The sequence below is a fragment of the Strongylocentrotus purpuratus genome, unplaced genomic scaffold (assembly GCF_000002235.5).
Source record: "Strongylocentrotus purpuratus isolate Spur 01 unplaced genomic scaffold, Spur_5.0 spur5_scaffold_8, whole genome shotgun sequence".
Lineage (NCBI taxonomy): Eukaryota > Metazoa > Echinodermata > Echinoidea > Camarodonta > Strongylocentrotidae > Strongylocentrotus > Strongylocentrotus purpuratus.
In genome coordinates, this window is record NW_022145614.1 from 5,328,257 (window position 1) to 5,354,646 (window position 26,390).

Below are 26,390 nucleotides of genomic sequence, written 5' to 3' on the forward strand. Positions count from 1 at the left end.
TGTTGTATGGTATAAACGAGATGTGATATGACATTAATGTGTGCGTGTAATTTTTTCTCTTTTGAGTGAAGGGAAAATTGACGTAAACGTGATTTAAAAGGAATGTTATTTCTTCAAAGGAGATGACAATTTCTTACATTTTATGAGAAATAAAATTTCGCGTTCTTTATTTCATAAAACGACTGTCACAGCCCTACAATATTCAAGAACTTGCATTGCTAATGTATCTTTCAAGAGTTGGACTGTTAATAATCGTCAAGAGTTTAATAGCAATGTGAACTAGAATTAACAAAAACATGATTCTGTAACCTATTTATATTCATAAGATGGTGATGATGTTGATGACTGTGATTTTAATTATAAGGCTTATAATGGTGGTAATATTATGTAGATGACATTGATGATGATAAAAAAGATGATGATGATGGTGATTATAATAATAATGACGATAATGAAGATAATGATGATGATGATGATGATGACGATAATGATGATGATGATAATGAAGTTATTTATCACTATTTTGTTACAATAATAATTCATTAATGTCATCTCAGTTCAAGAGAAAATGATAAACCATCCTTTTTCTGTCAGTCTGAAGAAGAACGAAAATCTTCAAATGTTGCTCTCCACCCCCATCAAAGAGTACAGTACTGTACCACGCAATCATTTTCACTATACATTAATGGACCTGCACATTTGATACCAGAGACACAGTTACCTTTACAACAAGAGCCCCGGTAGGGGGATTAGGATAATGGCGTATAAACAGTACAAGAGCTCTCTCATGAAGATAAAAGAGAATGAATGGGAAAGAAGGGAAAACTGAGACATGTTTTGTTTTTAAAAAAACCCCAGAAGATGACAGAGAAGAAAAAAACTGAGAAAAACTGGAGGGAAAGTGAATGATAGAGAGAGATATATATACATATATATAGAGAGAGAGAGAGAGAGAGAGAGAGAGAGAGAGAGGGGAGGGGGCGGAGAGAATGTGCGTGTGAGACTATAATGAGAAAGAAAGGGACAAGAGGGGAAAAGGGGGAAATGAAAACAAGGAGAAAAATGTAAATAAATGAAATCTATGAGGAAGAAGTTGTCAACTCCTATATGGAGGCACTATGGAGGTGATATGAATGGGCTAGGGGAGCACATAACATACTTATCAAAGAACAAAATAATCTTAAACTGGGAAAGAAAAATTAGAGTTTGAATACTCATACCAACCTCCCGATCCTCGCCGATGCTCATACCACGTTTATTCGACTGTTCCCAGGTGTTTTTTTCTCCACCTGCTAGTGTTGTCAAAATGTTGTGTTTGACCCCTTTGACATTTGCCATGTCAACGTCGAGCGTCATCTACCCCTTGCCAAGTTCATGTTCTGCCTTCATTGTGAAACACGCGCGTTATCGATTTTCTCCACGTTTCTTTTCTCCTTACGTGTTTCGAGTATTGTCATTCATCCTTATCTCGCTTAGAAGAAAAAAACAAATCGAAGCAACGTTTTTGTTTTCTTTCATGACTTATGCATAATGGATTCGCACCCTTTTATTCTTGTAAACGAATCGATATTGAGAGTGACATGAATCGTTGAGACGACACAGTCAACCGATGGAGGTGGAATGGAGACGGTTATGTCGAAATGGAGCGGAACGCTCAGGTTGTGATGGAGGCAGGGAATATACCGTGATTTACCGTTGTAAATAGATATATCTTTTATTGTGTGCAATATCAAGAAACATGTCGAACAAGGGGGAAGGGTAAGTAATAGTCGTGATTTATTTAGTCTTTTTTTATTTATAAATCACACTTTTCTTTTTTTATTTGTGTACACCGATGTTTCCCCCTCACTAGTCCCATGTTCCTCCATATTCACTATTCTCTACGCATACTTTTACTTCACTTTCCATATCTCATATGATTCATTTCCCTTTCAATTATTTTTGCCAACAAGCCTGTAACGATAACATTCATAGAATAGCAAGAAACGTTTAACCTGTTATGGTAATCAATCGTATATCTTGTGAGTTATGGGTAAACATATTTCGCGCTTTCGAATTCTGCAAAGAGTACAAGAGCTTAATTCGTTATTGGTTAAAAATAGAGTCGAGGTAGTTTTATATTTTATATAGTATATTTTGATGGCAAAATTGCACTCCCACTAGAAATGAATGTGTCAAATATTATTTGCTCGCTCGCTTCGCTTCGTTTCCTCTAAAACTTTAGGAACTAGAAAGTTGATAAGTATTAGTGCAAGTGACTTCAGCTCCACCATAGGCTATGAAATAAAGCATTGGTATTTGAAATAAATCATATTATGTGATTTGAAAAAGGAGAAAAACAAAAATAAGTTCTCAAAAACATATTACTTGAGGAACAAAGGAGAACGTTCATACAATCATGATTACAATAATTTAGCAATTTAATAATTGTTAAAAGCGCTTGGCGGCGACAAAAGATTGGTGGACCTTCAATCGACTAGTCCCAGGTTACTATAACCGTCTACACAAGATTTTAAAAACATGTATAACTTACAACATATTCTTCTATCCGTGAAAGAGAACAGACATCCATCATTTAACTCCAACAAAATTGTAAGCCTACACTACTTCAAACGTGTATCCAGGCGCGTACGCAGGGGAAGGGGGGGGGGGGGTTGAACCCCCCCTTGGTATTTTTTATTTGTGTATTTTGGAGGAAACCCCCCCCCTTTGTTTTTTGTTTTTTTTAATTAAATTTTTTTTTTATACCAATGACTGACCTAAAAAAGTTGACCTCCCCCCCCCCAACGGAGCAAAATATCAAATTTCCACATTTCGAGACAAACAAAAAAACAAGTCTCCTCTTACCCCCCCCCCCCCTTACTCAGCGGCTGGCTGAGTCGTTGCGAAATTTTCCCGGCCCGATTTAAAAATGTTAAAACCCCCCCTTGAAAAAATCCTGCGTACGCGCCTGCGTGTATCAATACGATTATCCCCTGGCCAATCATCCCCCCTAAAAAATTACCCCCCGAAAAAACTACCCCCAAAGGCAATAACCCCCCGAAAAATTACCCCCCAAGGACAACCACCCCGAGGACAATTACCCCCTACCCCGGAAAATTACCCTCTATATAGGACAATTAACCCCTGGACGACTACCCCCTTTTCATTAAAGGGGGAGTCCACCCTGATAATAAGTTGGTTTTATTTCATTTCGCCGGGTAATTGTCCGCGGGGAGGGGGGGGGGGGGTAGATATCCTTAGGGTAATTGTCTCGTTTGTGATTTTACCAGGGTAATAATCCCGGGGATAATGTCCCAGAACCCTTTGGTGGCCAGCTCGAACCAATCATATGAATTTCTACTTGTCTTTTGTCCGATTGGATTTTTGTGATAAAATGATCAGGAAATGCCAACAATAATTAAGGGCAATTGGATGGCAATTTTAGTTGTAAATAATATCTTACAACATATTAGGTAAGTCCATCTTAAAGAAAACAGCCGTGATGGAGGCGACATAGCGCCATCTCCGTCAGTGCCCAGAACAGATCATGTGTAAACCAGAGTGAGACCTGTCTCGGTGAATCAAAAAGTTTCCAACGAAGGGCGGAGCCGGCCTATGCCCTTCCCTAATTTGCAGGGCCAGAAAGATATAAAGTAGTTAAAAGAAAACATAATAACAATAAGGTTAGCATAGTAGTAAAGTTATAGCAAATGCTTCGTCAGCCTGCGCTAATGGAAAATGAATTTAATATTAATATTTAATTTTCTAAGCGCGCATACCTCCACAAAACTCGTAGCACTCAAGTCTTTCCTTCAGCGACTCAAGCACCCGTCCTCCATCCATGTTATGCAAACGCCATTAAATATTCTGTTCCTTAAAAGATTATTACAATTTGAATATAAATCCGTAAAGTTAGCAAAGAAATGTTCGAAAAGGGGGACAAGATATACCGTCTTCTTGCTCCACTTGGTCCATTTTTTTTACCAAATATATTTCCTGTCCATTATAGCTGATAAGTTGTTAGAAACAAACAAATATTTGACTGGTTTTAAGAATGCCTAGCAATCAAACCAATTAATTAAGAGGTGATGGCCGTCGATCTTCCTGATGTCCTCCGTGAGTACCGAGCAACAGCCAGTCAGCCACAACCTCAAGTGCTATTAAAGGTCCACCTGTTTGATGATAGTCCAGGAATATTGACATAACGGTCACATTGGTAATTGGTCTAGCCTGGTCTAGCCAAGTAGCCATGCAAACAAGTTATCGAAGCGAAAATACAACATCAAAACTAAAGTTTTAATTTATATATATTTAATCATAAAGTATGGAAAATAAACCATTATTAAGTATGAAAAGGAGACATAATATACTTGTAGCCAGTTCTGTGCAGTTTAGCATAGCACGGTTGCAGTCGAAGGGTTGTTACGTCCTTCACCATTGCAACCACTTCAATCAAAATAATGTTAGTTTTATTTATGGGAACCTATAATCTACAGGCTGAGCTTTTCAATATATTCCTCACATTTCACCCTGTATAACCTACTATTTAATACAATTAATTTCGACGTCTTTTCAAAGAATTGATTATATAATGTGACACTTTTTTTATATTTCATGTTATGTTTTAATCTTGTCAATTATGTGAATTCTTTTTTGTGAAATGTGAAACAAAATAAACTTGAAACTTGAAACTTGAAGAGTGAAGGTGGGGGAGTTGATTTAGTAATAAATTGAGCACTTCGTGATTTTGCCTTTTCCTCATATTCTCATTTTATAATTTATTCAGTAAAGCACTTGGTTCACTTGGTTCTAGTGGCAAGAGGCATGGAGAGAGGATACTTTCTCACGAAAAATTGCTTCACCCCCACGGTAGAATCTGAGAAGATTTTTTCCTTCTCAGATATTTGACACATCTTTGACCCCTTTCCGGTTTAAACATATTTAAAAAAATATATCCGCCAATGCGCCCAATCTTGTATGATACGGATTTCTCGATTTATATCCGACCTTTACTATTATGATAGATTATAAGTTCCGTCGTTATGGATGCTGATTTTGTCTCGGACCGCAGTTATACTCTCTTACACCACATTGACGTCACTCACCCATTCATATCCAGATATTGATTTGAAAGAGTGGCGTAAAAGGATTATCTCACCCCTTTCACATTCTCAAGTACCCATCTGTTAATGAACTCTCCGACCAATTGTTTTGATCCACAAAAAAAGATCCACAGAAAATTGAATGTCAAAAAGAGCCTAGCTGGAATGACAATTCACATATTTCTTTTTTATTTTATTTTTCCATATCTACTGTTAAATTTCCTCTCTTCTTTCTTTCTTTCTTTCTTTCTTTCTTTCTTTCTTTCTTCTTTATATATGTTATCGATTTCTTTTTTGTCTGCTTTTGTCGGAATGTTGTGGTCGCGCGCTGTGACGTGATGTAGTGTAAAGTTCGAAATGTAATTGTAATATATTAGCTTCTCATCCTTCCAACGTATCTCCCCCAGAAATGTAAACGAGATCGTAGAAAGCAGATTTGTCTTCGTTTTTGTCATGATACTTCACTTTTAATGTACATCAACATTTACAAAAACATACACCAAAAGTATAAATGATATGAAAAATCTTATGGAAACATAATATACAAATAAAATGAATAATGGATATCAGCTATAAAATTAAAGCAGTGATCGAAATCATAGAATTACAAAGACAGATAAAGGTTGACATCAAACATTACTTAGGTCGTTCATTATTTCGTCATAATATACTAATATTAACACATTCAATGGTCTACATTTTCCCCTGAATTACCCCGAGGGGAATTACCGGTATTATTTTTTTTATTTTCTTCCTCTTTATTTATCCCGCTATGACAAGAAGCCAACACTTGTTACTCGTTGCCTACAACAAGTTACGTAATCCATTTCTCTCAAACGTCCGCAGCAATAATCACCTGTTGTCCCATTGTACCGCAGATCCGCATTTAGTGGACGAGGCCACTGTATAAAGGGGGTGCTTTAAATAGTGATTTCAAATTATTTTTTGATACATTCATTATATAACATTTTTATTTACAATTATCTGATTAAATTGTATTTATAAAATTCATATAAAATTATTGCAGGTAAATAATTAATTAATGAATAGTTAGTTTGTAAAGTAATAACAAAAATACCCCATTTGTATTTGGATGGGGCGATAAAGTTACGTCAATTAACACCCAGTTGCCTTGGTGCGCACACGCTCCATACCCATAGACTATGCACCGGATCGAGGTTTCTCTTTCATATAGGAAATCTGTACTAAATACATATTACATTGGGCATGTGTGTTGCGCCATTGAGTCGGATATCATAACGTAAATGGAAGGGAGATAACCACAGCATTATAAGTGGTTTTTGTCATCATATTTTGTGAACTGTGGTGGACTTTCTTTGGAATATATATATACTGGTTATCAGAAATTGAAATAACGTCAGACCGATAGAGCTCGAAAGGCCAAGATGTCGGGAGGAGGAGAATCGTAAGTGTAAAAATCAACGTAATCATGCTGTAATTAAACTTGGGTGTTGATGAGTTGGGAAAAGAGAGACAGTCGGGGTGTACAGGGAGCTGAGATAGAGATCGAGATCGAGAGAGAGAAACAGAGAGATGTAGAGAAATGGGGAGAATTGATAACAACATTTTCAATATGATCTGCCAAATGAGAGGATAATTTAAACAACATTGCATTGCTAGAGAGTAATTCTGTATTTTAAAAGATGAGTTAATTGGGATAAGCAAAACTTTAAAAAGATGATTTCAACCTCCATATCCTTTCATTATATTTATATCATGAATAAAATAAAAAAGGGGTTTAAATTCATTACTTGTAGAGCTTTTTTTTACTTGCACTGTACACTCTGCACTCTGCACTTGACAAGCACAAGGTATACGGTGGCCAACGGTGGTCTGTACTATACTAGCTGGAAGAAGAAGAAGAAGAGTTGGGGGGGGGGGGACCATTCATTTTGTACTCATTTATTGATAATTCCAGCGGGCAGTCGTCAATGAACTATGTAAGATGTGTTTTTAATAAAAAATGTCCATGCCTCTTATACTCTTTTCACACTGGTTTTGCTTAACCCCGTACTTTGCTTAGCCCCGTACTATCCTTAACCCCGGACTATTTTTTTGGCTTTTCACACCTGCTGTTTTTAGTCCCGTACTAGCGCCTATTCCGGAATAAGAAAATCCCCGCTGTTCTCACTGCATTTCGTTAACCCCGGATATCGTTAATGTTATGATTGGACATACTTCGCATCTGGCCAGCTGTGATACGCTCCATTGCGTAGTACCGGACTATTTTTCGTTTCTGTTCTCATTCATTTGCTTAGCACCGCAATTGCGGGGTTAGCAGGAGTTAGCACCACAAATGCGGAGTTAGCCCTGCTATTTTGCAGGGTTAGTTAACCCTGTACTATAGGTGGGGTTAGCCAACTTTAGCCCACTTTGGTAAAAACCAGTCTGAACAGAAAGTGGAATAGGCTTAACCCCGTACTATAGGTGGGGCTAAGACCCCCCCTTAACCCCACCTATAGTACGGGGTTAAGCAAAATATTGTCAGTGTGAAAACAGTATAATTTCCCCCAGTACATTTATATTTTAGATTGCTAATTTGTCACAATATTTAATGTGAATCATATTATGCATTGTCAATAATATTTTTCTCTCTTTTTGTGTACTACAGAGTCAAAGTAGCCGTGAGGGTACGACCTTTCAACTCAAGGTAAGGACATTTTATAATTTTCTCAGTTTTCTGGGGGTCGTTTCTCAGAACCGTCGAAAATCTAGATCCTTGGACATCCTAAACATAACATTTCTATGAGATCCCCATGAACTTGGACTAAAAATGGTTCCAAGAAACCGGCCCTGTACTGTAACCATATTATTTGTAAGATCAGAATCCAAATAATACTACCTAATCAATGAGTTTGTCAGAGGTAAATTGATAGACAGGAACAGAATAAGAATAAAATTTGGTGAAGAAAAAAGAGAGAGAGCAACTGGTGCCAGAAAATGTCTCTTATACGAAAATCAGCTCCAGGGAAGTGATCAAAAATCATACTTTTCCAACCCGCAGGACACAATATGGGGCAGGGATAAAATCACTACAAAGCTCTGACTGCTTCCTTTGCAGGGTTTGTTAACATTTGGTATTGTTTTGTAAAAATGCAATTGATCTATTAAACTTATTGTAATAAGCAAAAAGAATTGCATTTGTTTTGCATGCCAGTTTCTGGCTGTATTGTGTGATCAAGATATGGTAGTTTTAAGAGACCTGGTGAGTGGTCTCCATCTCGTCATTTAAAAAAAAAATGAATTTATTAATTAGATTTCATTTTCTTTTCTTTTTTTTCAGGGAAAAAGAAAGGGGGGCAAAATGTTGTGTGGAGATGTCCGGTGCCACCACCAAGATGTACAATCCTGAAGCCCCAAGTAAGTATGGTTCAGAATACAATTAAAGAATGAAAGCGAAGAGATAATTGGGATTAATCTTTAAGTTTATCCAAGAATCCAAGAGGATTTCTTCTGTAGTTCCAACTACATGTATAGGGGAATTACAGACAGGGCAGTCACTAAAACTCTGGCTACTATTGACCAAAATAAGGAAATAAAGAAGTGAACTTTCACAGTCATTAGCCTACATGTGCTAATGTGTGAACAGAGGGATGTTTGGACATTAAGTGGCCAAAGTCCTACACAAAAAATAAGGTCTTGGTGCTGCTGTAGATTTTGACAATTTTTTGTTAGAAATCGCTTTGTTTCATGTTTTCATCTGTGCACTGTGTCACAATAACCTGAAAGACCTACCAGCCACCTAGTTTGCCAATAAGTTTTCCATCTGAATTGTTTAATGAATTTTCATTTTTAAATGAATATGTCAATGACTTGTGATTACCAGATTTTGTCACTGATCATTTGATCTTTTTTTGATAAGCTTTTCATGAGGATTTGTTTGTACCTATCTCTTTAGGAATTTTTTGCAAAATATTAATTTTCCTTTCTTTCTTTGTTTGTGTTTCTATCTTTGCAGAGGATGAACCCAGATCTGTAAGTATATTTGATTTATTTAAGTTATTCACACCTAATGCATCATATCTAGTTTCAAGAATATAATATAACATATTGCATTAAGATATATTGGATTGCATAGCTTAAAATGCAAATGCGAATGTAGTTCAGTTTCATGAACAATTTGTAGTTGAGGTTATTAATTATGGATTTTTTAAAATCCAAGTTTTAGGTTCGTCACATGGCTGTCATCTTGCAGTACTAAATTATGTCATTTGAATTGGGGGGTAAAAAGGGGAACATAAAATCATTCTTAGAAAGAACTTTAATCAAGTGGTACAACTTATCTCAACTTATCCCTCTTCCAGGATGTGTACTGAAGATTGCAATCCTGAAAATATTTGGACTTTGTTCAGTGGTTTTAGTGCACAGAGCACTGTCAGTCAGCAAGCTCTTGCCTGTCAAATATTGATACGGAATCTATAAATTTCAGGTGTTTTGTCAGTTCCGGAAATTGAAACAGACCCCTTGATGTGAATTTTGTCCATCAGTACCTAGTGATGTAACAGAAGTCGAGGACGTTTCATGTAGTAATTAATAAATTGCAAATAGTCTTGCGTCGAGTAAATTTGATGTTTGACTGAACAGTTCATGATCCTCTCAATCAGACACCCATGCATACATTTTTCACATACCGGTATATTGTTTTTGACAATGTTGCAACTTTTATCATATATTTGGACATCCAAGCCCATGTTTATTCATTTTTAGAAAAGATTTTGCACTTTGTTCAAGTACTAAAATGAGAGCAAACAAATTGTAAAACAAATTTATTCCTAGTTACAGAGTAAACATTGGAGTGAAATGAGAAGCGGTCACTTTGATATGGACTGACATTGACGGGTCAGACTAATTAAAACATTTTAGTAGATGATTTTTTGGGAGAAAAATGCAATTGTTTTTTGAAAAAGATTTTATCATTTTGTTTTCTTTTCTTTTCTTTTTACAGTTCACATTTGATCACTCATATTGGTAAGTGATATTCATATTGTTTTAATAACCAGTTTTAAACCATTCAAACGGGGCCAACACCCTTCTGCCTGCGAAGAGATATGATTTATATCTGTTCACAATGGATGCATATGAGATGAAAAATTTGTTGTCTGTTGTTATGAAGTGTAAGGAAAGACTCTCCTAATGGCATGCAACATTAATGCTCAAGTTTTAATACTGCTCCCAATATCTACCATTTTAGATTGATACAAAAGTGACCTTGTGTCGCTGAATCTTTTCCCAGGGGTACATTACTAGAAATTTATGTAATTCATCATTTCATATCTGTACTTCTCTTACAAGGTTAAAATCCATTGTGATGTAGTTGATAATAACTGAATGTTTGTTAAAGGTCACATTATATGTGGCATACATGTAGTTGTCCGTTTTTTCTAACTGTTAATCAGTATACAAGGTTATATTTGAATCAATCATTTTGCAATTGTGTATTGGTTCACAAGATTATGTTACATGATTTGATTGTTTACTTGATCGTTTTCTTTTTAATTATTCAGTTATTGTCAAGGTTATATCTGGTGAATTATAATGTTATTCAATAATAGGGGAAAATTGATTATAACAATTAAAAATAAATCATTGAAAATGAAAATGTTCATAAAAGATGATCTGTAAGAGTATGATCTGTATCTTCCTGAAAATCATCACTGTCCTACAGTATTAGAGGATATAATAATGGCTCAAAGTATATATGCTGTACCATTATTTGGTCACTTTATTGTGATAATTTATCCTCTTTATAGATATTTAGGAGAACTAACAGATATTTGAAGCCTAAAATATCATCAGCATAATAATACTAGAACAGTTCTCATCGCACATTATACCTAAGTTGTAAAATGTCTCAAAGCACTTAGAACAAAAGTTACAAATAGAAAAGCATCAGGAAAATTTCTTTGACTAATAAGTAAATTAATCAATCAAATAAATATGTTTTAAAAGCACTGTGAATTGTTGAACAGTCTTAGCTTGCCTTACATTATGAGACATACTATTCTAAAGCTCAGGGGCAGCATGCTCAAAACCCTGTATCAGTTTCGTCTGTTGGGAGCAAGGAGGGCATAAAATCATTTACGTAGAGTTAGTACCCCTCCTGGCTCTCGATGACAAACTATGACAGTGATATATTTTTGCAGATGATACTACCTCATTTAATATGTATAAGCTGAGTCGAGACAACCTTCATCTTTCCAGGGAGTCGGCAGGGACCTGCAAAATATAGATTTGCATGGGTACCAATTATTAATGTTTCCCTGTTGCTAGGACAATTAATGATTGTATTCATAATCAATTGTTCATTTTTCCCTTGGCAATTGATGCAAATCACCCATGAGAATAGCGATGGAGTAATAGCCGTTCAGACTATAAGGATTCATACAAAACTTTTTTTAAAGTGGGACTGCACTACTTGTAGCTACTTGCGCCCTCTATGCAACCAACAATGCCTAAGTGGTACCTGTTGATCGCCCATGGTCCCTTTTTCTTATGTTAATTGAGAGCTGATTTAATGAGATAACCACCTGCCAGTGTCAGTGACCATACAGGGAGGTCTAATCCTCCTGGCCAAACTAGTGCAGATAGGCTTTAATGAAACTATATAGTGAAAGGGGTGTACAGACTAGAAAGAACGTTGTATAAGGAAAAGTGGTATCAAGAAACTAGTTTCTAATAGGTCAGTGGACATGATTGGTGGCCAATCACCAGTGCGCACCCTTGATAAGCCATGCCAAGTTTTAAACGTTTTTTGTACAAAACAACGTCCAGACTAGAACTTGGCCCTGATCCCTTATCAAGTTTCCTTGCAAAAGGATACTCAAACATTGTTTTATGACGTTTTGTAATATAGCGTTTCTTTGCATCACATTCAGACTAGAAAAAGGATAATTAATGGTCGTATAGCTATACCATGTATTCTAGTTATCTGAACTGGGATCTGTGGGACCATTACAGCGGCATCATAATTAGAATATGTAGCATCCATTTGGTAATGCACGAGTTGAAATGCATGATAGGGGCCCTAATCTATTTAGGTTATGTTGATGTAATGTTCTCAGTGACCTTCAATATTTCCCTCATAATGAAAATCATGATCGTATATATCTGTAGAGATCAAGGAAATGTTCTTACTTTCTTATATATCCCATACTTTAAAAAAAAATTAGTCTAAATTTTCTATATGAAAATGGAAAATACAAATAGAAAATTAAAAGAGAGGGAAGATTATGATGGTATCATGTATCAAAGGGTCACTCAATGATGTATTGATACAGTTTTTAAATCTACATTGTATGTGATCTAAGCCAAATAAATAATATGTTTACTTAAAATCTTCAACTAAATCTACAAGACTGTTCAGTTTCTAAGTAGAAAGATAAGAGTGCTGGTGCAATTAAAACAAAAATCATGTCAATTTTTCATGTAGTCCCAGATGGAATGATAAATATGAATGTCACTACGTCACACTATTTTTGGACCAGTTATAAATTTCTATTAATATATTGATACTCTATTAATCTGTAGGTCTTGAAAATATTGAGAATAATCAAATTTATAAGGGCCCGGGTTCTGTAAGTGAGACCCTATCCAACCCGTCTTCCTCACTTGTATTGTGGGATGAAGACTGCAATGCTCATATAAAGGATAATTACATGTGGTTATGAAAGAAATTGGATACTGTTAATGGAGATGAGGAGTTATGATGATCTAGTAGTAGTAGGCATAGAGTTAATAACTGTTAATTACTAATTAGCATTAGCATGATTAGATAATGAAATGTACTGTATGGTCCATATATTTGTTTAAGATATTATCACTGCATCTTAACCATTTGCATTTAGCAGATTCAGTGATATATTATTTGACCATTATCCAATGCACAATGGATGGCATGTGATTGGCACATTCAGTTCGATAGCTTAATTGACTCCATTTCTAGACCCTTGGGGTTACACTACAAATCAAATATCTCAGTAAAACTCTTTATCATTGACATAGCCTTTATGGCACGTACACACATACAGTGTATCATTAAACCACCAATTGACAAAGGGCTTTAAAGGCAATTTCACAGTATTATCCTTGGAAAGAATATTGATCCATACACAAACAACAAAACATGAGCAACAAGAATGTGAAGAGAATTTTACAGGCCTGTCAAATTCTTGGCACAGAAAATTATGTCTTATGATATTCATGAAACCTACATAAGGGAGCTCATATTTACTGTTTGTTACATTGGTAATATTTCTATTGTAGCTTGTGTCAGAGCTAAATATAATAGTTACTTTATATATTTTGAGCATGCTTTACATGTGTGGTGTGGGAGGTATTTAGTGAACACCATTGTTTACAGTATCCTTAGCAACTACTCCCATTATGCCCAAGACCCGATGGCTATGCAAACAAAAGGGGTCTTCAGAAGGGACCTAATCAAGCGTACAGTCTTCATGGGAGAGGAGGGATTCCAATTTACATTGAGATGTTCGTTCATTCGTTCTCTACAGAAGTACAGATCAAATAGTAATAAGCTTACTTTGGCCAGACTATAAATATACCTGAACTATTTACTCAAAGGATAGCAGTTTAGAGAGTTGCCATGCCATAAAGATATATATTTGTTTGAGTGGTTGATCTTTGGTGCCTATGGTGCCAGTTGTTTTCATGAGAATTTAGATAGCGTATTTGGTTGTGGGGTATCATATCAATTATTTAATTTTGCCTGAAAATCTACATCTTTCTTCTTTTTTTTTCTTTTCTTTTCTTATAAAAACAATTTATTGTCAACAAAATAGTTTTATTGTGTTTTGCTGGAAGACAATTCCTTGATAATGTATGAAATGTGCCTTAGATATGTCACAACTCCAAATATGGCAAATAACCATTCCTACAGGATACAATGACAATGTAAAAGGGATATTCCTCAGTCCCACAGCCACACCGATTCACACTGACTGCAAACCAACCAATTCTTCATAACATAAATTGTTGTTCAGTGTGTTGTCTATCTGGTTTCAGTCTTATCAGTGTGACAGAGGTATCAGAATGGGAAGATGATATATACGCTCCTGAAATTAAGTCATCCATCATGATTCATGACCGTCTACTACAGCATTATGCGATACTTCAAAGATTAATTTCTTTATTTCAATACATTTATCAAGCTTAGATGTATGGTGCAGGTGTATTTGACAGCAAACAAACTGATACCATGGTTTCCTTTATCTCATGCATGTGATATTATTGTTGGATGGAGCAGAGACTCCAGAGAGTGAATTATATCTGGCAGTGGAAATCCTGAAGAGAGCTCCGGATAATACAAGGGGGCGTAGGGAAAATGTAAAGATCACATAGATCTGGAAACTTTTGTTCCTTATCTTGATGGAAAGAGCTCCTGGGAACAGAAAATATTTTTTGACACTATTAACATTGATTTTCATTATCAAATTAGCACTAAATAGAATTAAATCAGATAATGTTTTCATTGCTGAAAAAAAAGGGGAACGTAACAAATTAATACTATAAAGAGAGCAAAACAAACCAAACTTTGTAAATAGAAATTCAACATAAACAAAAAGAGCTGCAAAAATGCTGATAAAACATACTATATTTGATGTAATTGATTAACATTTGCGATATTTGTGAAGAAGCTGTAATGAATTGATGTGAAGTGTTTTCTTAATACAGAGGGAAACTTGTAAAAAAAAGAAATGAATAATATGGAAGACCCTTTTCTTCAAAATAATATTAACAACAACTGCCCAGGAAATATGGAATACCTTCTGATATTCAAAAAAAAAAATGATAATAAAGTTTAGAAAGAAGCTATTCATTTTTCCACTTGTTATAATGGAAATCACATGAAAAGTATAAAAATACTGTAGAATGAATGATTTGTTAGTTTGATTCAGTCATATTTACTTCTAGATGTAGAGTTCATATTATGCTATTCATAGTTGATGGTTATTTTCTTCATAGCTAGGGAAATTGTATCAGGTTGGAAAGAAGTCAATTCCAGGAAGATTCTTTAATATTACTTGCTTTATTGATTCCTCCGTGATAAGGGTGCAAGGACATACTATTGTTAATGGATAATTAATAATTAAACACTGCCGCATGGTGCCTGATTGTTGATATATTTCATTATTGTTATGGAGACTATTGTCTGGTGTCGTACTAAAGTAGGCCAGTGCACTTTAGTTCATCATCTATTTATCATTTATGGTGAGATGGATTGCTATTTCATTTCCCATCTGAGCACCGGGGGGGGGGGGGGGGGATGTTTTTATTAGGTCCTTATGAAGTGATGAATTACTAGGATACTTTCTAATGTAGACAGAGTGGTATATCATTGGTAGCCAATATAATTAGCAATTTATTTGTATTTGTTTGTTCGTATCTATCTGGGGAATTTTGACTGAAGAGTCTTATTAGGCGTGTCTGCACTATCTCGAGATTGCCAAATATCCAGCTATTTGAATTATCCCGATCGCAAACTATCCAGCTTATTTGCGTCTTCATTAGACCGAAGTAGCAAATTAGCTGGATAGTTGGTCGGGATAATATCCCAAGATATCTCGGTCTAGTTTGCGGTTTTCCGTGTTTACTAGTTGTACTAGCGCGGCGCTGAGCAGTATAGATCGCATACTGTGCGAGGAAAACCGGAAATCGTTGTGCATGATGGGATCGGGATATTTGACTCCGTACTTCGGTCTAATGAAGACGGTCGCAAACTATCCCGCTAGTTGGGAAAAAGTGGGATATTTTGCAAACTAGACCGAGATATCTTGGGATATTATCCCGACCAACTATCCAGCTTATTTGCTACTTCGGTCTAATGAAGACGCAAATAGCTGGATAGTTTGCGATCGGGATAGTTCAAATAGCTGGATATTTGGCAATCTCGAGATAGTGAAGATGGGCCTAGTGATGCATCATTTGAGTGAAGGACTCTGTGTGTTGAAGAGGAATATCTATAGTAGCTTTCTTATACCGGGTATATTTTTAGATTTCTAATTCTGAAAAGGTGATTTGTTAGATTAATGAGTATTCTGCTGCCTAAGTAGAGTGATGTTAAATATATTAATTGAACTGGTTGATTTGGGATGTTATACCTCCTTCATACATGTACGTGTAGTCTTCAGAATAAATTTCATTGAAAGAAAATAGATTAAAATTAAAAAAACAGATGAATGTATAAAGGTATATGTAGCTTAATGGGTAATACATTTGTATGTAATGGAAAAGAGAGAAAAAGAGAGAGGGAGGGGGGGGGGGGGGAAGAGGGAGAGGGGGGGGGGGGAGAGAGAGGGAGAGGGGGGTACATTTTAGTGAGGATGATCGCTTTGCAGCTCTTGAATTGTGTGAGACGCCAGTGTAACATTGCGCCGCTAGTTTTATTTCTATAAAAGAAGAAATTTCTCTTGCATGACATAACCAAGGTGGATCTATTACTGGTAACTAGAGGTGCCCAGCCTCCTTTTCTCCTCCTTTCCCGTACTTCCCCTACTATGTGCCTCATTGTCTAAAAAAAACAAAAAGTACAATGTGGACACACAATGCTTTTGTGCCCCTGGATTGAAGTAATGTTAAGCCCTTTTTCAACGCTACCACTCAGTCAAAGCAAGGGATTCTAAAAGCAAGCAAGGAAACACACGATCCCTGTTCGGAGCAGACCTTGAATAAACTGTTACCATGGGTCCATAGACACAGTCCATAACAAGACCCCACTGACTGATTCCCCTGTTCACAAACACATGGATTTGCCTTCCGTGAATGGAAAGATACGGCTTCACTCATAAACTGAATATTAAGGCCTGTCTACATCAGCTCAAGTTTGCTAAATAACTGGCTATTTTACTATCCCGTTCGCAATTATCTGTTAATTTGTGATTATTTGCGTCTTCATCAGCCCGCAGTTGCAATTATAGAGGGATATTTGGTCAAGAAAATATCCAGAGAAATCTAGGTCTTGTTTCCAAAATATCCTGCTATTCGGGAAATAGCGGGCTAATTTACGCCCGTCCGCGCTAGTTTGTGATGAGCGTATTGCCGTGACCGTATCGTTCTGGTGAAGACGCTATTTCGAGCTTCGGGATAATATCCCAAGTCTGAAAATAGCGGGTCATTTGGCAAGCTCAAGCTGATGAGGACGGGCCTTCTAGTATCCTAATCACATGGTACCAGGTTCACTTTGCGCAGGGCTGGTTGTACCATAAATAAAGTGATCATTGAAATGAAAAAAACATTAATTGTCTGTTGGGAGCCATAAGGGCATTGATTCATAATTATTTCTTCCTGATCAGAGTCATGATAGTTTCATTTTTTGCTCATGGACTTGTGTGAGAAATCTGTATGTATTTGCTCCGCAGCACATAATTAGCAAGCTAATCGCTTGCTCTGTCGGTTTATGTGTCATGTTTATGGCATTACCATGGTAGCACTTGTCAAAGTCTCCCTAGCCTTCATCCATATTAGCGAAGTGTGGCTACTTACAGCCGGCTGGGTGTTTGAACAAACCAATTTGTATTAATCAGGGAACTTTATGACTATAATTACTGGAATAAATTATCTTTTCCTCGTAAAATGCATATAGTGTACTGCAATTTTCACTGAAAATAATCACATTAGTAAAGAGATGAACTTGCATGAATTGGATTTATAACTTTTTATTAGAAATGTACTTCATTCAAAAATATTTCTGAAAAAAAGTCTTTTTCTGTCAGAAATAATGGAAACTGATAGATTTAGTTGACAATAAATCTCTTTGAAACTTAGATCTTGTTTACCCATTTAATTTTGATCTTCCAATGGGAAGTTATAGATAAAGAATGCCATTGTAATTGATTTACGTGTTTTGGGGAACAAACTCCAATTACTGCAATACCGTATACAGTAAATATGCGTACATATACACCCAGCGATACTGTGTTGAACTTCGTTCAAGCTTTACAGCTGAACAACTTTATTCAGCAACTAACTTGAAGTTCCATACTTCAATATGCATTTTGGGGAAAATCAATACATTGTTTCACATCCCTATTCAAACAGATAATAAAACCAGTTGTGTTGGATTGTTAGAAATTATTTCATGATTGTGAGAGTAAACTTGTTAATATAACAAGTGAGCTACTTATACTATAAAGTGTTGTTTTTACTTTCTAGGAACGTAATTTTGTACCATTCTTTATACAATACAATGTATAATACATGTATAGTTTCCAGTTTGGATATTCATCATGCTATTATGTTCTTATCATTTAAATTCTTCTGTACTCACTTCTTGATTTTTGTTTCTATTTCCATAGCGCTTAGAGACTTAATTGTAATATATATATAAAAATTGAGTATTATTATCATTATTATTATTATATAGCATTACAAAATTAAATTTGTGATACAATGTTATGAGATATTTAAAATGTAATTGTTTTTACTACCAAGGTCCCATGATGGCTTTACAGAAGATGAAGAAGGCGTTCTGCACGGTGTACCAGGCAGTAACTACGCATCACAACAGAACGTCTTTGATAACCTGGGGCAGGGTGTCTTAGACAATGCTTTCAAAGGTAAGGGATTAATTTCATTAATAAAATCGACTGTGATATTTGGATATTATTTTTAACAAAAAGTGTAGAGTGTGAGACATATATGAGACAATAGTGTTTTCAGATATTTAGTTCAAAGTTTTTGATTTATACACAAAAACATTTTCTCTCAGTAAGTGCTATGATTCCCTTTTGCTGTTTTCTATATATTCATAATTGTTTGGTTTGTTATTGTGAAAATAAAATTGTTACTTGTACATTTTTTCTTCTCCCAATTATTAGTCACTGCTTCTTAAATGTTAATTGTGACCAGACTTTCAAATGAATGAATTACAGTGAATTCATTAATGCTCATCATAGACATGTAAGATTTGTTGTGATACATGTTTTTAAGTAGAAGTTTTGTATCAAAAGATAATCTTCTTATAATTTGCTTGTCACCTTTTCATTTCAGGTTTCAACTGTTCACTATTTGCCTATGGGCAAACTGGGTCTGGCAAGTCATATAGTATGGTTGGATATGGAAAAAACAAGTGAGTTTGTAACGTCCATTATCACACTGCTTTCTTGTGGTTTAAGTTTTGTATATCATAATTGTAAAATCCCACAAATTATCTCCTTTTATAGCTATTTTAAGCTGACAATTATGACACCAGTTGTGTGTTAATATTACTGAGGACAATAGTCTGAGTTTGACCACATGTACACGGGTCAGAGTCTGAGTTTGACCACATGTACACAGGTCAGAGTCCTTGACACCCCATAGCTTCATGCTTGCTGCAAAGTGGCTTGCTTCTGATATATAATTATTAAAAGATACTTAGTTCTAATTCATTTTGTTATATAAAAAAAAACAGCTAGTATGCTATAGTTTTGACATAACTATAGTATGAAGTCAGTTTAAATTTGCAGTCTTTTTTTATTTTGAGAACATAACAAATCTTTTCTATATTTAATTCTATTAGTGATATAATTATCACCCTACATAATATTGATTTGTAGGTGATGCATATAAATGTGAAATCAGAATATGTTCATAATAAATACAAAGATTAAAGAAACTTAATGGAACTTTGGAATAACTGGATGTAGCTCCATTATATTATTGTATTGCTTGGATTTTGATCTCAGACAATGCTTAATTTTCTGTTACCGGTATGTTTTATTATTGCAGAGGTATTGTACCTATCACATGCGATGCCCTCTTCAAAACCATAGAAGCTTCTACTACAGATACAGTGAGTATGGTTCTCTAAACCATTTACTATTCAGAGCTGTCCGTAGAGGGAGGTGTGCTTGGGGCGTGTTACACCCTTTCCCCCTTTATATATTTTCTGTCAGCAAATTTTTATTAAGTACAGGCTGCCTAGTGCCTGCAAATCCCCCAAAATTGAATAACTCTTTTTTGTGTGTATGTGTATTCACTTGGAGAAAACAAATCTGCTAACTTGTTGGCATTTGTACTCTTGTGTGATGTCTCCCTTTGAAAATGGTGTAGCAATATCCAGTTGCTATTTTTTTAAACCTCTTGTAACATTCTGAAAAGTGGACCCCTATGGAATTTTAAGAGAAATAATTTGATTAAATGAAAATTTGGTAATCTTCCTTGACTTTAGGCTCACATCATGCAGTTGTTTTATTAGATCAGCATTACATTATATTACCTGCTATATTTATTTTCCATTTTGGCAATGTACTGCCTCATATGAGAATGATGTCTTGGATTTAGATGTATATTTCATCTTTGAAGTAGGCATGTGTAATATTGCTGTCAGTTTGGGAAGCTATGGATAAAAGAAAGCAGTAAATTGTATATATGTACACTGTCACTTCAGAATTACATAATAGTAATAATAATATTCCGCTTATATAGCGCTTAATACAATGTCTCTAAGCGCTTTACAGATATATGTTATCCCGGTCATTGGATTAAGGCGTTATTTGAGCGTTACTTGAGCTTTAAAACAATATGACAATATTAAACCTGTATCTAATCTACCCCCTCCCCAGAAATATGAAGTCACATTTTCCATGTTGGAGATCTACAACGAGCAGGTGCGTGATCTGCTCCAGAAGATCAACCCCAAGGGTGGTCTACCTGTTCGGCAGAACCCCAAGGAAGGCATCTTCTATGTCCAAAATCTCAAGAAGGCTGCCGTAGGGAGCTATAAAGAGATCGAGAGGAAGGTCGACGAAGGTAATTGAAAGATGATTTCTTCTGTAGAGAGTGCCAGAAAGGCGTTAATGTACATACTCTTGATTTAATTGTGCTAAGATATAGTTTAGTTCTGGTCATGCAATTGCATCGTGACAGAAACTGTCTGGTACTTATTGAAAAAATGTTTTTTACACAAGTATATACTGTGGGATTTTGTAATCATCAAAATGATAAGAAATTTACTGCATTGTCTTGTTGGGTTGGGTCCTAATACTTTTGCTTGTTTTGGGCAAAATTATTAATATAAGGGCATTTGAAGGACTATCAAAGACACTTTTCTCGATGATATTCCTCCACACTTCCATAACAAGAATGAAAAAGCTCACAAAATGTTTAATTTTTACCTTTCCTAGAACTCAACCTTTACTTTAAGCCCTTCTGGCCATGAAGTGATGATATGTTCCTTGTTTAGCCATGAGCCTGGGATATATTCTAGTCCATCATACAATAGCTCCTCAAGGATACCATGTAGTAATTTCAGGGGATAGCATAGGGGAAATTCCCTTTTACAATCCATTTTCTGCTGATCGATTCATTATGAGCAGATTGCTCATCGTGCCAATGTCTAGCTGGTTTTTATTGAAGATTGGTGGGAATAATTGAATGGAAACAGTGGAACTCTTTGTGATGTAATCTCTGTATGTGGCACAAGTCCTAAGTTTTGAGATTTCACACTGCATATCCCTGCATGCCCTTTAAGGCAATATTAAAACTTTTGGATGAATGCCATTCAGACTAGTGCTGTAATAACATAAAATCATACCCTGTTAGTAATATTTTTAGTATATTAAATTCAGAGCATCTAGCTCTGTCGATAAAAGCTAATGGATATCATGGTTGCATGAGCACTCTAATTTGAAGTAGAACTCGTATTGTCTGCTGAGAGCCAGAAGGGCATTACATCTTATTTTGTTTTGCACAGAGTTAATGCCCTTTCGGCTCTCTCTACAGACATACACTGTTGGTTGGAGTGGTTCTGCTGAGAGCCAGAAAGTTATTAACTCATATTTTTTGCACAGAGTCAGTTTAATGTCCTTCTCGCTCTCAAGAGACAAATACTTTTGGTTGGAAGGGTTCACTGAGTAATCATGCATTTGATTAGCAACAGACAAATATAATTAATCATTCACCTCTCTCTTCTCCTAGCCATTTTCACTAGCCTGTCAAATGTTGCGTCTCTATTTACACCACTTAATATACCCTGCTTGAATGTTGCGTGTGCGGTCTGTTAATGACTTCACGCTGTCGGTATGACTACAGTGGAATGCTCAACTTCAATAATTCATGCCAATTAGACTTTGGTGTTGTTTGATAGTTGCCATGGAGATATTAGAATCATTAAATGAGTTTTTATGTAGTTGTGTGGAAAGCAATCTGCAATCTTGTAGTCAAGGGCTTTGTGTTATATCAAAAGGGAGGATGACAAACAGATAGAAAAAAAGAGATGACAGAAATTGCCATTTGAAAATATTTATTGAATTTTGATTATGGATGCACGGGTGATAAATTTTTGAATGTTAATAAATTAAAATCTTAGAATTTAATGGTAATACACTGATGGTACTATTACCAAATATGATGCCAAGCATTGAAGCACTGCGCAAATAGAGTCCTATTTAGAATTTAAAAAAAAAACTAAAACCAAAAGTCTGACGTATGAACTTTTTACCTTGATGTTTAATTAAAGTACAATTAGTTCATTGAAGTACTGCATACTAATGATACGTTTATTATTTTTATAACAATCCCCCCCCCCCACCATCCCCATAAATATTTTTTTTATTAGAGTAATGAACAGCATACTAAACAGATATATATATATGGTATGGTATAGTATATAGGCCTATGCATGTATCACTTCATGATGTATTTGTAATGAAAACATCATTTTATGTAACTGTTTCTTTAAGCCCATCTGTACTAGTGTAAAGGAGGATTAGACCACCCTGCAAAGTCACATGACAGGTGGTTATCTCATCAAATCAGCTCTCAATTAACATAAGAAAAAGTGGATCATGGGGGACCAATGGTCACCGATTAGGCATTGTTTGCTATATAGAGGGCGCAAGTAGCTATCAGAAGTGCACTGTGTGGGGCTTTAATATTATGTCTGTATTTCTTTCTCTTGCTCACAGGTACAGCAAACAGGACCGTAGCAGCCACACAGATGAATGCTACAAGCAGTAGAGCTCATACTGTTATCACCATCACATTCAATCAGATCAGTAAGAATGATGTCGGGCAGGAGACCAAGAAAACCAGTGTTATCAACCTGGTGGATTTGGCTGGTAAGTTAGACGCTAACATTTCATGTGTCTTCCATCATAATTGCAGGAAGTTGATAACTAATGTTCTGTCTCACAACTGTTTATTTGAGAGTAAAATGACATGGGTTCATTACAATTCTTTTTTAAAGAATCACAGGATAGACAAAAATAAAATTTCCATTACCTTGATTAGTTAAAAACATGGTACACAACATGACATAGTCTTGTCTTCTTAAGGGTTCAGGTTTACAGGTTTAAATTATATTTTAAGTCTTACCTCAATCCTCTGCCCTAGTTGTCATCATTTAAAAAGCATTATATGAAATAAAATAAAAATGAATAAGATAGGAAATATATTTTTAGACTTCCAAAATGAAATAACTATTGTAGAAAAAAATATAAGTATGTTTTGTTGCTTCATTTTTTCCATTTATCATTATTTAATTTCTTTCATCATCTATAACTTAATTTTTTGTTATAATCTGTCTATCTTCTTTGTGTAATGTAGAGAATATTTAAAGATGACCAGGGTAATAATATATATCTGTAAAGAGCTTTGAGAGGGCCTGTGGTCCTGAAAAGTGCTATATAAGAACAAACTATTATTATTATGTTATGAATTCACATCATTTTTTTCCATTTGAACTACAGGTAGTGAAAGGGCAGACTCCACGGGCGCTACAGGAGACAGGTTAAAAGAAGGTGCAAATATCAACAAATCTCTATCAGCTCTTGGCAATGTTATCTCGGTAAGTCTAGTCATCATTTTATCTATTTTTATGCGACTGAATTATTATTATTATTATTATTATTATTATTACTTATACCGCTCTTTTCCCATAAGGCCCAAATTGCTTACAGTGAATGAAAATTGAAATAATTGAAATGGGCCTTTCGCATCAAAAGTTGATATAAAGGCAACCCCAAAAAGTAACTTTACTTTCAACATAAAAGAATTACTCACTTGGGACATGTGTTTAATTTTATGCTGCATTTTATTGAAACTTTTATACAGGAGACCCTGCTGATTCAGTAAGATGTGAAATTTCATCAATAAAAATGTCTTTATAAAAGGACCACATGTTGGGCTGTAAAATTAAAGTACTTTCCTTTGTGGGGTGACTTGGAGTTAAGGTAACTCTATGCAGTTTGTTCTGTAAGACATGAATTTATTCATTTATTCCTTTAAAAAAAAAATTGAAATTAAAAAGCGACAACAACACTTTTTTTAATATGACTTTTGACAAATGTTTCTTGCAGTTATCAGTATCAGTTGTCAATAGTACATATCAAGAGATGTTCATTTTGGGATGAAATAAACTAATGAGAGTCACGTTGTACAGAACACGTTGCATAGTATTGCCCTATATCACAATTATAAGTCATTTTGTTGGGGTTGGTTCATATATATCCCACCGCTGCCACCAGTTAAGAGACAAATCAGAAACTGAGATAGAGCTGTCTCAAGCGACAGTTGGACACAGCCGTACAAGACTATACAAATGCATGCCAATTAGTTCATTATAATATGACCTATCCGCCCTCGAGTTGAGGCTGTATGCATGTATCATTTGAAGTCAATAGAGTACCGAAGCTGTGACGTCATAAAAATCAATTTTTAGAATTTCTCAATTTTTCCTTCATATTCTGAAAGAACATAAAAAATAATGTCCAAATATCGAAAACCAACTGAATATGTTAAGTATTGGCTGAGATATGACCATCTGAATAAATATACTCCCCATAGGAACACTCAGTGTTATATGCTCTGGCTCCTAATGGTTAGGAGCCAGAGCATATAACACTGAGTTCCCATAGGACATATATTCATACAGATGGTCATAATATGACCATCAGAATATGAAGGAAAAATTGAGAAATTCTAAAAATAGATTTTTGATGACGTCACACTTCACCACTCTATAGGCAGCGCTACGCACACATAATCTGAACACATTGCTGTGCATCGTTAAACTATTGCAAGCTTTTTCATTTAAACAAATTTGATAATCTCAGTAAATGAATCGCACATGACCGTGTTTAACCAATCATTTGTTTAGGATATAAGAGTACCGTAAGTTGTATACTAATGATTCTTACATATTAAGCTAACACGCAGATATCATTAGGTGGTGCCAAAACTTAATGATAACACATAATTATTTCACATCTTCTTGAATGATAAATACATAAATTCAAAAGAAAACATTGGGAGATGATATTATCTCCAATATATTGCATAAGCAGCTCTCAGTGAGACTGCAGAGTGGAACATATGATGGGTCAGTAAATGTGAACCCTATTCTGTAAATTCTCCAATCAATATATGAGAAATGGGCATTATTTATTTGAGAAATTGAAAGAGTCAATTTTGAAGAGGAGTATTAATTTTCACGGCTGCTATTGTTCACCCATTACAGGCTTTGGCTGATCTCTCAATGGGTAAGAAGAAGATAATGGTTCCGTATCGTGACTCCGTCCTTACCAAGCTACTTCAGAATGCTCTGGGTGGTAACAGGTAAGAAATGAAGACTTCTGAGGGGTGTTTCACAAAGGCTTTTTTCAATGACGAATGATAAAAGTCAATGACAAATCTGCTGATAACCAATCAGAAGCAAGGATTTCAGTAGCTTATAACAAAAACTGTCATTTTTCACTGATGATAAGTTTTGTGAAACACCCCCCTGACCTTGGTTTATATGTCTTTAAGTTAAGAAGACGAAGGGTTCCTGGAAGGTCTTGATATTACGTTAACAAAGAAGAATAAAAATCACTGAAATTGATAATGATTACTACTAAACCTCAATTACTCAATGGATAGGTCTTAATATTATACTTGGGGTACCGTGTAAGAATCAATGGTTTCTTCTCTTTGTCATGAGTATCACTCTACTTCATTGTTTGTGTTTTAAGGAGAGGAGAGAGTCTGGAGTAGGTTGAGATATAATGCTCATCCAAGATCAGTAATGTGTTAAAATTATAGACCACAGATCTTGGTCTGCTGTTATATATCTGTTACTCAAAGATTTTTTTTTGGGGGGGGGAGGGGGGGGGGTGAGAAATAGATAAGAAATAAAGACTTTGACAGGACTCTGTCTTTTGCTAGAAGAAATGCAGATAAACACTCCAGGCTTGTAATCTTTATTTTTTAAAATTTTTATTGTACTTCTCCTAGTCGACCTTTAGGGGGGAAAAAAGGTTTCTTTACAGATGTTGATGTTAATGCTGTATGGGAACACCTAAGAATTGG

General features: G+C 35.4%; 1 protein-coding gene across 7 annotated transcripts in view; it reads left to right on the top strand.

The window, feature by feature from the left end:
* The first annotated feature begins 1,532 nt into the window (after positions 1-1,532).
* The window catches only part of LOC590618 (kinesin-like protein KIF28P), a 45,899-nt gene continuing 21,041 nt past the window's right edge, over positions 1,533-26,390 (top strand). For 2 of the 7 annotated variants that reach the window (XM_030975205.1, XM_030975208.1), the window contains exons 1-12: positions 6,248-6,510; positions 7,717-7,755; positions 8,389-8,465; positions 9,064-9,080; positions 10,051-10,073; positions 18,552-18,676; positions 19,110-19,188; positions 19,830-19,893; positions 20,666-20,852; positions 23,009-23,161; positions 23,792-23,889; positions 25,561-25,658. In XM_030975205.1, coding sequence (XP_030831065.1) covers positions 6,491-6,510; positions 7,717-7,755; positions 8,389-8,465; positions 9,064-9,080; positions 10,051-10,073; positions 18,552-18,676; positions 19,110-19,188; positions 19,830-19,893; positions 20,666-20,852; positions 23,009-23,161; positions 23,792-23,889; positions 25,561-25,658 — 980 coding nt within the window. In that variant the 5' untranslated portion in view covers positions 6,248-6,490. Of the gene's footprint in view, positions 1,759-6,246; positions 6,511-7,716; positions 7,756-8,388; positions 8,466-9,063; positions 9,081-10,050; positions 10,074-18,551; positions 18,677-19,109; positions 19,189-19,829; positions 19,894-20,665; positions 20,853-23,008; positions 23,162-23,791; positions 23,890-25,560; positions 25,659-26,390 lie in introns of those variants that run through there. The other 5 variants (XM_030975209.1, XM_030975211.1, XM_030975206.1 and 2 more) reach the window with 4 other exon arrangements.